This window comes from Danio aesculapii, chromosome 20, assembly GCF_903798145.1.
Source record: "Danio aesculapii chromosome 20, fDanAes4.1, whole genome shotgun sequence".
Lineage (NCBI taxonomy): Eukaryota > Metazoa > Chordata > Actinopteri > Cypriniformes > Danionidae > Danio > Danio aesculapii.
This window is the reverse complement of record NC_079454.1, coordinates 36,101,761-36,114,659: the sequence shown is the minus strand read 5'-3', so window position 1 is coordinate 36,114,659 and position 12,899 is coordinate 36,101,761. Positions and strand designations below refer to the sequence as shown.

General features: G+C 34.4%; 1 protein-coding gene across 4 annotated transcripts in view; it reads right to left on the bottom strand.

The window, feature by feature from the left end:
- The window catches only part of cdc42bpab (CDC42 binding protein kinase alpha (DMPK-like) b), a 119,621-nt gene that overhangs the window by 63,879 nt on the left and 42,843 nt on the right, over positions 1-12,899 (bottom strand). For all 4 annotated transcript variants that reach the window (XM_056480923.1, XM_056480924.1, XM_056480920.1 and 1 more), the window contains exons 3-5: positions 3,828-3,911; positions 3,380-3,475; positions 1,810-1,958 (exon numbers count right to left, since the gene is read on the bottom strand). In XM_056480923.1, coding sequence (XP_056336898.1) covers positions 1,810-1,958; positions 3,380-3,475; positions 3,828-3,911 — 329 coding nt within the window. The remainder of the gene's footprint in view (positions 1-1,809; positions 1,959-3,379; positions 3,476-3,827; positions 3,912-12,899) is intronic.

The window sequence follows — 12,899 nt, the reverse complement described above, 5'->3', positions numbered from 1 at the left end:
AGAATAAAGTCACTTCCCTAAACACAAGGCCGTCTGAAATCTGTTTTTCTGTGTGACTTTCTCCATTTTGTTAGCAACGCCCATCTTCCAACAATTCAATTGGTGCAAAAAGAACAATATCATGCACCATCCTACATTTTTTTTCTCTTTTTTTTCTCACATGTACGTCACAAAAGGGGGGAAATGCACAAAACTAGCTTCTGTTTCATGTTGACTTTAAGCATGAACATTTTGAAAACGTACAATGATTTTGTTCTGTAAAAACAGACCAAGTTATTGATGACTCATGTTGCACCACACAGATTATTATCTAACCAAATTCTTTCTAAAATCAGAATGTACTTCTCCATAACACCACCTGCAACCAAATAGCAAACAAGCACATGTCTTTGACTTAGCCAAAGCTGTACACTTTCTGTAAACTGTTAACCGAAGCTATAAACCTGAGCCTTTAAGACATGTATGTCTCACCCAAGTCATGTTTTGGTCGATTAACATAGCAACTGCTGTTAAACATAATCAAGAGCTTCTCTAATGACAGTCAACAGTATTAAAATGATAAACAAATTAACACTAACTAAAAGTGTTTTATGAGCTATTCATTTTTAAAGCCACATTTTTAGTGTTTATATGCCACAATGAGATCTTAAAATGATTATCATTGTGAGGCTGAGACCTACAATGCAAGTTATTTAATACTTATAAGCAGTGTTGGGTAAAAAAGTATATATTATAATCCTAATCTCAAAAAACACATGCTTTCACATTACCTTCCTCAAAAAGTAACTAAGTAACACATTTAGTTACTCAAAAAAGTTACTTTAGGGTGCTTTCACACCTGTAGATCGATTGTTTTGTTTCGGGGGACTAAAATTGTTACAATGTTGCACTTTGTTCTTGGTGCCACCCACAGACATAGTCATCAAATATAAATCAGAGGTAAGACTTTCTCATATATATAGCCGTTGGCTAGAATTATGCATTATAGGCTTTACATTATAGAGAGAAATAACAGACAACCCAAGACTGCAGTTCAGTCAATTTTCGGATAAACGGATAAACAGCTCTTGTTAATAGTTCAGTATGCTTTCACTTTCGTATTTGACATGAAACCCATTTACTGGTAGGAATGCCCTAATCATCATTCTCTCATTATACAGCCGTATATATGCCTATTACATATCCATAATACACTGTGATATAGCCTGATTCATTAGTTTGTTGGATCATATTGCTTTCTCACTACAATCGATCTGGTCCAGATTTCGTTTCAATCGAGCCGAGACCACCTCATTCAGCCGATCTCAGACCGATTGTTTTGCCGTGAATTCGAGTGCGAGTGCTGGTTTCACATATGACATACGTAAATGTGCCAGGTTCTAAAACAAAAGTCTAGGCGTGTCTATAATATATTACTTTTAGAAGTAACTTTATCCAACATTGTTTATAAGAACACTTATGATATTGATACTGATACTTATAGGATATTTTACATATTTATACACATTTAACCCTTTATAGTGCACTCATTAAAATACTTATTGAGTAATCAATATAAATTAAGTTACCAAATATGGTTCTTCGTCCTATAAAGGGATAAAAAACAGTCACATGGAAACCAGAAGAAAATAAATCAGAGAAAATATCATTCATAAAAAAATTAAAACCTGTAAAAAATAAAACTGACTTCATATGTCTCAACTTATATATAGAATTAATTTAAGAAACTAAAAAGAATATAATTTAATTAAATTACCCATACATTTTTAATGAACTGACACCCGTTATTTTAAAGACATAAAGACTAACCTGTGAACATAATGTAGTTGATGCACAGAGTCAATAGCCAAGACCATCTCGGCCAGATAGAACTTGGCCATGTCTTCAGGCAAACGATCTTCAAACTTACTAAGCAGAGTCAACAGATCTCCCCCTACATAGTAGTCCATCACCAGGTACTGGAAGGAGAGAAAAATTATGAGTGATTATGACAGAAATAAGAGAAAAGTAATGGGAAACACAAACATCAACCACAAGTAGGACAGGGTGACATAACAAAAATCTCATATCACGATATAAGTCATCTGCTATCCTGATAACGATATATATATATATATATATATATATATATATATATATATATATATATATATATATATATATTGTACCATTTCTATAAATTTAATCAATCATTGTATATTTTGACCACATGTAAAGGACTATTTCTTTTTTTTATGTTTTGAAGTATATACTGAGAAATGTATTCATTTATACAGTGCTCAGCATATATGAGTACACCACTCACAAATCTGTCTTTGAAATTAATATTTTCTATAGGATGCTTTATAACATTATATTTGTGCATATACATTAGATTAGTCAGTACTGAAGCCAAATCTGAAGCTAATCTAACAAACTAACTTACAATTCAGTCCAAAAATTAGTTTAAGGAAAAAATATTCAAAATTTTGTTGAAATTTTATAGTTTGTAGTTTTTTTTTGCAATATTTTGCATCAATTTAAATGTATTATCTTTCTATTTTTAAAGATCTTCAATAATTAAAATATCATTTTAATAAAAATTTAATAAATCTGGTTTGTTCAAATGCGTCAAAATATATTACATATATTCACTGAGAAAGGGATAAAAATATCAGCATATGGGTATACTCATTTATGCTGAGCACTGTATGTGATCCTATTTCTCACTTTATAAAGAAACTCAGGGCAAGACAAAATAATTATTAACGCAATATAAAACACTTTTTAAAACAAATGATTACAGGTCTAGAGTAAAAAGAAAATAAAAATTGCTAAATAAAATGCAAAAGGCAAACATTGTTCATTCAAAATCGCTTCCTCACGATCCTGTGGTTCATGATTCTGTTTGCATTTCCATAATGGCATGTAACAATTCACTCAATGTAAACTGTTACTGTAAACAATGTTTTTCTGTGACACTGCAATAAACCATATAGTATAATGAAACATGGACTTTTTATTTTGTCCATATGATAAAACATCATCATATTGCACAGTCCTAATCACAGGCAGTCTATATGGTTAAAAATTCCCTTTACCCTAAGATTAACCCGTCCCATTTAAATTTTCCATGACAGTCTTTGATCTAAAACCTCTTTAAATCGCTCTCTTCCTCCAGTTTCATTCCCTTGCACTCCCACTCATGAGTTGAACTCGAAATGATAATTCATATTAGAGTCCCTCTTCTCCAGTCATGCTATATGCACAACATGACACAGATATTGTAAGATAGCGTCCCTTGAAACTCTGATTGATGATCATCGCGTTATCTCCCCCTCGGCACCTTATCGAGCAAATGTGAATCAGACTTAATGTGAGCTTGAAACTTCTCACGCACCAAGTTGTTCTCGTCCTGGAAAGCATAGTGTAATGTTGTGATCCACTGACAGTCCCCGTTCACCAGCACGTCCCGCTCCTCCCGAAAACATGCCGTCTGTGGGAACAGGGTTAAACGTCAAAAGAAAAACACTTTTTAGAGTCAAAAATGTGCCTCACATACTTTAAAATTACTCCAGCCAAGGGGTCTATTTCTACTTATTTCCATTGTGAGGAATGGTTTCTGAATCACACAGAGCAAAGACTGTTTGTTTTTAAGTGGTTTCTCGTGTAACGTGCAAAGACAGAGAGAGTAACACTCTACTAGGAAACTAAGGAATGACAGGACAGGGGAACAGATAAAATGGCTAAATGATAAAGTCTGATCAAGATTTGTACATCATATAAAATAAAGTCTTGAGGAAGCATTAATGTAATTTGTGGCTAAAAAAGTAAAACAGCAGCTTTACCTCAGCCCTTTTGAGCATTTCCCATTTGTTGAGAATCTTCATGGCAAATACTTTGTCTGTGTTTTTCACTTTTACTACTGCAACCTGGAAGAAAGACAAAAACATGAGTCTTGATGGGATCTTACCAGCGGTGGAGAGTACAGAAAAATCATACTTAAGTAAAAGTACCATTACTTCCCTGAAATTGTAGTGCAAGTAGAGTAAAAGTGTCTGTTGTAAATATTACTCAAAGTAAGAGTAAAAAGTAACCCTTACAAAAGTTCTCAAGAGTAGTGAGTATTACACTATAAAAAGCTGATGCATTTACATGTAATTTGTGGATGTGTGTAAACGTAACATTCTGTAGTGCATTTAGTTATTGTCCAGCAGGCAAACAACGCTATAAGTCGTTAATATTAGGTTAGATTTAGGTTGTGATGTCAGGTGGCCAAAATTTAATGTCTAGCCAGCATCTAAGGACAATCTTATTTTAATGTCCAATAATGACATGAAATGACGTTCATATTTGGTTGATTTTAGGTTGTGTTAGAAAGTGACCAAAATCAACCAAATATCAACGTCATTCTAGTCATTACTGGACATTAAAAAAAGATTGTCCATAGACACTGGCTAGACATTGAATTTTTGCTGGGCATTGACGTCAACCTGATTTTCATTTCCAAACAAAATGCAACGTCCCACAACGTTAATGTACAATGTCAATCTGACGCCATGTTGATGTCTTGTGCCTGCTGGGTGTTTAAGGCCATTTCAGTCATCATACAGTAAACATTCGTCATTTTCCCATCAGTGACGTGCATCTAAACAGTCTCTGGGTCATTGCGTGTAAAGATTTTGGACATCTTCTTGGACACTTTTAATGCTTCCTAACAGTTTGCTGCAATTATAAATCGCCCATGTCTTGAGGTAGTTCATTATGATGCGATTTACTTCCTATGTGCGATTTGATTGGACAGGAATCACAGGACAGATTTTTCTAATCACCATAGACAGGAAATAATAAAGTAGTGACTGCAGGTTGAAGGAAAGTAGTGGAATAAAAGTACCGACACTGCACTAAAAATGTACTCAAGGGAAAGTAAAAGAACACATTTTTAAAACTACTCAGTAAATTACCATTCCTGAGAAAAACTACTCAATTACAGTAATTAGAGTATTTGTAGTTTGTTACTTTACACCACTGGATCTTACATGTGATCTTTAGCTTTATGTGATCTTAAACAATTCAACAAAGACAGTGTTTTTTATCGTTATTCACACAAAAGTGTTACTTAGAAGCAAAATATTATAATCAGAAAAGTGTGGTCGTTTAGCATTCAGTGAAGAAAATGAAAGATCACAGCAGACATATATTTCATCTTTGTTGGTACTGTTGTAAGTATGTAGCATTGTTCTCTATAACTTTTAACGTATACATTGTAAAGGTTTAGGAGTAAACACTGCAATCAAATAAATGACAAAACACATATGATTTCATGTCTCATGCAGTGTGTTCTGTAATTGTTGCCATGTTTAATTATTAAAAGCAAAATGTACTGTAAGGTTTTCGCCTGTAATCAATACAGTCAAATAAGAAGGAGAGGGGGGGGGTGAATATATTGAAATGTACCTTATTTATATCTAAGCTAAAGTTTTTGGGTTTAAGTTTATGTTTTTTTTGTTTGTTTGTTTTGTATAATTAAGATCTGGGCAGCTATTTGGCTCTGTGGTTAGCACTGTCGCCTCACAGCAAGAAAGTCTCTGGTTCAAACCCCGGCTGGGTCAGTGGCATTTCTGTGTGAATTTTGCATGTTTTGCCTGTGTGGGTTTCCTCCAGGTGCTTCGGTTTCCCCCACAGTCCAAAGACATGCTCTGTAGTTGAATTGGATGAACTAAATTGGCCATAGTGTATGTGGGTGAATAAAAGTGTACGGGTGCTTCCCTGTCCTGTGTTGCAGCTGGAAGGGCATCTGCTGTGTAAAACATTTGCTGGATAAGTTGGCGGTTCAATGCACTGTGGCGACCCCTGATTAATAAAGGGACTAAGACGAAGGAAAACTAATGTTTATTTGAAAGGCTGAAATGCAGTGTGTTCTGTAAATGTTGCCATGTCCAATTATTCAAAACAAAATGTACTGAACATTTTTGGCATTTAACTGATTCCGTTCAAGGAGTCAATTAAGAGGGCAAGTGAATATATTGATATGTACCTTAAATAAATAAATTTATTTATTTCTGAGTTAAAGTGTTTGGGTTTAAGTTTTTGTTTGTTCTTTTTTAATCAAAATCTGGCAACATTTATGTGTCCATAGGCAGTGGGCTGACATATAGAAAGTCTTCCATTTCCCAAGTTGGAGTCCCGGCTCGATTCCCGACCCCACTCACCTCCCCTCTCCAAGTTCATCACTTCATGTCTAGCTACTGTTCTGTCATAATCAGTGTTCGGAGGATATACTTTTAAAATTAATATATTACAATCTTATGCCCAGCTGAGATAAAAAAAAAATAAAAAAAAAAGCAAAACTAACATAACACAACACATTACTTTCCTTAAAAATATCAAAGTAACTCATTTAGGGACTTTCTTTAAAAAAAGTGACTCAATATTGTATTTTATAATACTTTAAAGGGCTAGAGTGTATGTTAAGTGTCCCTAAAGTGTGTATGTAAAGTTTTAGATCAACATACCCCACAAATAACTTTTAATAACTATTTGAAAGCTTCCAAAAAATAATTGTGCCGTTTTGGTGACTGTCGCTTTAAATTCAAAAAGATTGGGAGATTGTGCTCCCAGCCTTATTTTTGAAAGAGGGCTGAACTACAAACTCCTATGTGTCAGCATAGCAGCAGATTCAAAACAGGACTAATGTTATCTGTGTGAAAACCTGAAAATGTGAAAAGAAGTGTTTCAGAAGAAGGCAGTCTATGGAGACTTCCATGTTGATTTGTGCATCCTAAAACTCCACATTTATAATTCTCTTAGTCGCTGCCATTATCTTCAGCAGGTGAAAACTCTTTAATGGTGGACAGCTGCTTCTCACTCAGGGCTGTCTATTCTAATGAGGGAGAGATTGTCACTAATGGGCTGGCTTTCCCCCTCCAATGACATGTAAAAAAAGAGAATGTCAATAAAAGTGTTTTTACAGATGATTTTTATGAAGTGTAATTATAAAAAAAAAGGAATTAATTAAATGTTGTTATTATTAGAGGCTGGCTTACACATTGCTGCCACATAACTGTTTAAAGAGAACCCCTTATAAAAATGGACTTTAAAGGAAACTTTCCTCAACACTGGCCGTGGTAATTGCAAAAATGCCAAATACTTAGTCTCTAAGAAAGATCTGGCAACGTTTAAATTCACTATTCAAATGTACACTCCAAATGTTTTGTGTGAGTAATTTAGTTTGTTTTCTTGGATTAAAATAAATAAAATTATTCACATGAAAATATTCCTTCAGAAATTGTTCAAATGTGCAGATTTGTTGCTCCAGAAACATTACTAGTAACATTGTTAATAGCTATGATGCTCAATTTTTTTTTTGTGGAAACCATGATAAGGTTTCTTCAGGACACAGCACAAAAAAAACAGCACATATTTGAAGTAGAAATCAAACATTATAAATGGCATTCAGACAGTCTATTCCTGACTAATTGGACAGTTATTTGTAACGATATTCTGCAAATGGCATCTTTGTAAGACTACAATCAACACACTTTAAATACCCTGAAAAACATATGACTCTGAATGCCATCAGATAACAGTCCTTGTAGTGCAAGCCAATGATCTTATCAAGCATCTGCCCTGAAGAGGAAAAATAAAGCATCAGGCTGTCAGATGTATGATATCATCACTCTATTAAACGACGGCCCGAACAAAACAGTGCTCAGTGACATAACTGTGAAGGAGCAAACTGTTCTTGGCCCCGACTTCGCTGATAGAGGAAATAGAGGAGACTCCTTCAGTTGTTTGCTCTTCACTTTCTGCCATCAAGAATGTGATGACATGCTCAGAGATTCCCCTTTCCACACCCTACACATCCACTCACAAATAAAGGCCAGTTTAACTGCTAAAACATGCAGCACAGAGATGTGTGCGTCTATTCACATTCAAATGGTAGAAAATGTGGGAGCAGAGCACTCAGAGCACACAAATTCTTTATTTTTTAAAGTGAAGATACTTAAGTTTAATGTTAACAGTACAATTTATATTTAAAGTTAGGAATAAATTACTTCCAAAATGCATACAAAAGTTTTTTGAAGAAAGTCAATGGGGGATATAATCTGTGAGAAGTACAAAATCTTAGGAGGTTGAAAACAAGGACAACTTTTAAAAAATTGTGTATGTCTGTATATGATGTTACATTATGGAACAGTCTGGAAGAAATTCTCAAACAATGTCAGGATATTAATAAATTTTTTAATTGATTGTAAAAATATGGAACATGTATAAAAAATGTACAAATATATTATTAAAGAAATATTATATTATTAAAGAACAAAATGATTTAAGTTAATGTCCGTTTGCAATACTATGTATTTTTTGGGGTCTATGTTAGGATGTAATAATGATGCAATGATGCAACAAAATTGTGGCTGGTGAAAATAGCAAGTGGCTAGTAACGTTGTGATCAATAAAAGTTAACGTAAAGCCCTGATTCTAATGTATGAGAGACAATCAAAAGCTGTATTATACTTTCATTGTTTTGATGCTTAAAAAAATAATAATTCTGAAAAGAAGTAAGATTTACTTATTTTACATTGTAGTACTTTATGAGTAATCACACATTTGCATACTGTCTGGATTTTATTTTTTAATCCATATGAATTAAATTCAGAACATCAAATATGTCGATTATACATTATATGCATTTATAATATTTAAGCATTTAATATTTTAAAAAACATCACAATGAGTGGAATTGAAAGGTGTTTGAAAATGATGATACAGCATCTTCAAACTCAAGATTCTGTATATCAGCCTTCACAGGAAATGAAATCATTGGCCCTTTATTTGCTCGTGTATCTGGATGTGTCAGGAGATGAAAGTGTGTGACTGATCCTCATTTGTTCCTTTGCACGTTTTCTCACAGCTGCGTGGCTTCCTTTCTGGTGTTATTTTGGAAACAGGTTCCCATCAAGCAGAACCGAGTTTCTGCTAGGTTTCCGTGAGCTGTTGATTCCAGCTGGCCTGAAGTAAGCAGACGCAGGCCGGAAACCCTGTCGAGTGGCGTGTCAGACCAAAAACGTTCCCACTGAGGCGGGAGCCAATGAATCACAGCTCACCAGACGCTGACAAGTGGAGGAAAACTCAACGACTGACACATACTGCCCTTTACAATCCACTTTAATCCCAAGAATCTTTGATGTATTTCCACTCCACAAAATCTAATAAATGCGTTTCAGTTGCAGTTGTTTTTTTTTTTGCAGACAAAGTTGTTAATGCATTTTACTTCTTGGAAAATAAGGCCCTTAATATCCCAGGAATTTGTTTGAAATAGATCTGTGTGTTAAAAAGATTAGCTACAGGAATATTTGGTTAACATTTAGAAAGCAGTTCATTGCATTGTTTCCATGTAAAAATATCAATAAAACATTTTATCCAATAGTTTATTTGACACAAGCATAGTGGGGGGCCTGAAACTTTCTGAAAATGTTGCATAGTGCAAATTTTGGAAAACGATATTCAGTGGCTGTGTCCAAAATCGCATACTTTCATACTATATAGTATGCCAAAATCATGCGAGCCAAGTAGTGTATCTGAATTCATAGAATTCGAAAAACAGTATGCAAGAAGTACCCAAATGACTTACTACTTCCGGCGAGATTCTGAAATGCGCATTCAATGCACGCTATGCTATCCCATGATGCTCCGCGAGAGAATTCATGAATGGGAGTGAAGCAAAGCAACGTTGTTGTAGGTATAACACGTGATCATGACGAAACGGTGAATTTAGTACGTCCGAGTTCCATTCATACTGTATAAAACGGACTTTTCTAATGGTCGAGTAGTAAATTTAAATTCAAATGCAGTACCTATTGAGTAGTATGTGATTTCGGACGCTGCCATTGTCTTTGTGAAAATTTTGTGACATCATGTACATGCGCAATAATTGTTGAGTCTATATGCTCTGTTTGGGTTATTTCAGTCCAAATTCCAAAAATGGAAACCCAATTTATGAGTTCATTAATTTTCCGTCAGCTTAGTCCCTTATTTATCAGAGGTCTCCACAGTAGAATGAACCATCAACTATTCCAGCATATGTTTTACGCAGCGGATGCCCTTCCAGCTGCAACCCAGTACTTGGAAATACCTATAAACTCTCGCATTCACACAGACACTCATACACTGTGGCCAATTTTTAGCTCATTCAATTCACCTATAGTGTCTTTGGACTGTGGGGGAAACCGGAGCACCAGGAAGAAACCCACGTGAACACGGGTAGAACATGCAAACTCCACACAGAAATGCCAAATGGCCCAGCCGGGACTCGAACCAGCGACCTTCTTGCTGTGGGGCGACAGTGCTAACCACTGAGCCACCATGCCACCCTCAATTTATGAGTTATAAATAGAAAATTACTGATAAATATTGAAAACTCAGAAATTGGTTTGTCCATACCCACAATTATGTTGAAAGAACCCAGCATTTTCAGAGTGTAGTGATGCATGAGTACTTGGCATCCAAACACTACACAACATTATGTGCACATTGGGTTACTTAAAAAGTGACATCAACCTGGCATGTCTAATATAGCGTTTTTAGTTGTTGCTGATTGCTTGAATTTTAAATTTTTGGACAACATTGGTGTCTGTATGTACACGAAACGTCTAGAAACTACAACGGATGTTTTTTTAGTCCTTTCACTCCAAAAACCATGTATGTGTTCACATCAAGAATGATAAATACCAAGGTCACTAGAACAATAACTAGATTAGAGCAAACGATTGCACAATAAAACTGTTTATTAAAAGCGCATAACACGTTGTGTCGCTTTAAAGTAAGATGATTTTGACTTTTATCTTTCATCAGGAGGAAAGAAAATATTCTGGGACTGATACCTTGTGTGAAGGAATCTTAAAGGGATACACTGTAAAAAGTAAAGGTGCTTCAAGTACTCTGTTGAGTACTCAAGGAACTTCAACATGTATTTTAAGTGCCTCAAAGCTCTTTCTCTCAAAAAGGGGTTCCTTGAGGAACCACTGACAGTCTTTGCAGTGCTTGCAGGACCCTTTTGCAGTAACTGGGATCCTACAAGCACTTTTTTGTCAATACTGAGGTTCTGGAGTCACTGTTTCCTTACACTAAGACCTCGAAGCACTTTGAAAGTTATTGGAGGAACTCAATTTTCAAAAAAGAGTTACTGAAAGATCTATGAACTTATATAATGGTTCCTGGTGGATCTCTCCTCTAAAAGCTAGCACTTAAAAGAACCAAAAGATTTTTTTTTGTTATAATTAAATAGACAATTGTGGAGACCAGAAAATGAGATGGATGTTAATTTACTTAATATTTACTTAGTTATTTGTGCTTTTAGAATGATATGAAATTTGGTGTTTGTTTTTCTTTTTTGTGTGGCACTCACTGTGAACACAAGAATATCATTGATAAGAGTCTAAATGTTGACTTGATTGCAGTTAGGAGACTGACTGGGAAATTGTGAAAAAATGTGAAAATGTAAAAGTAATTTTGGAGAATAAAATACAAATGAGCCACAACAGAGGAAAAAAGAGACAAAAACATGCACAGGCTTGTACAATTATGAAAATGATAATTATTATAGGGGGCTAATTCAATTTTCTGTCAATTTGTCTGTCATTTAAAACAATAATAATAACAACAACAACTGCTGCAATAATAATATTAACAATAATAATAATAAATATTAAGCTATTATTATTGTTGTTATTTTTATAAAAATAGAACTATTATAGCGCAGTTCTTCAAAAATCCACTCATGAAAAATATTTAAGATATAACTAAACTTAAGTATATAGGCTATGGGCTCTGGGTTATTAATAAAAAGTATTCCTCCAGTTTGTTTTGATAAACCAACAAAGAAAACTTGCTGATGAATGCAGTATTTTGTACATTTTTATTTTTCTGAATTAAATGTTTTTTTTTTCATCTGTTTCTTGGATTAATGGAATGGAATTAATTGTGTTGCCAAAATAAATAAATAAAAATTAACCGGAACTAACAAAATAATATAAACATGACGCGGGCGCGCATCATCGTGCACGCGCAGGTCGCAGGAGCGTTTTCAAATAGCGAGTTGTAACGGCTCCTTTCCTCCATTTCATGACGGCTGTCATCTCTAACACACGGAAGGTGAGTAAGTTGGCAAAATAAATATACAAATTAGATACGATTTGCACACAAATATCTACACTTACATGCATCATTATGTCGTGTAACCTGTTTTAGGAACGTCTCGCGAAGCGATTGCTGTTGTATAAGATTGGGTAAACATTATTATTTTGCGATAATAACAATCGGCTGGATATACATAATCACTCAAATTACACGTCTACCTCACACAAATATAAATAATTTGATGTAAAATATTGATTTATTTCGAAATATTTTATTGTCATTGAACACGAAGCTTCCATGAAAGCCATTGCAAGCGACCGTTAATTTCAAATTAAACAGATAACGTTATACATTCGTACTTATTAGACGGCTTTACCCACAAATATATTTATTTATTTATTGTCTTCCCTTACATAAACAGTGTGTAGCAAGTGTCTTGAGCAGGGTTGCTTATATTATTTTCTAGCCGCGATGCTATCTAATATTCTTTCCTTTTATTGTTTGTGAGTAATATTACGCATTTGTTATTATTTGCGTTTCTTCAACAGTTACCTGTGTGACAAATTGTGTCTAAGTTATGTACTTCAATATATTTTGTATTCATTCACACAAATAATGTACATAAAGCCTGCCTTTTTCCTTCTCAGAACATCCACATAAACCCTGAAATTGTTCAGTATTCTCTCTCAAACAGCCGTTTGAGTCAACTCAAATGTAAGTATTTTTTTAAGTAACTAACTGAATTGGAAATAAATGTAAAAATACTTAATTTAACAAAC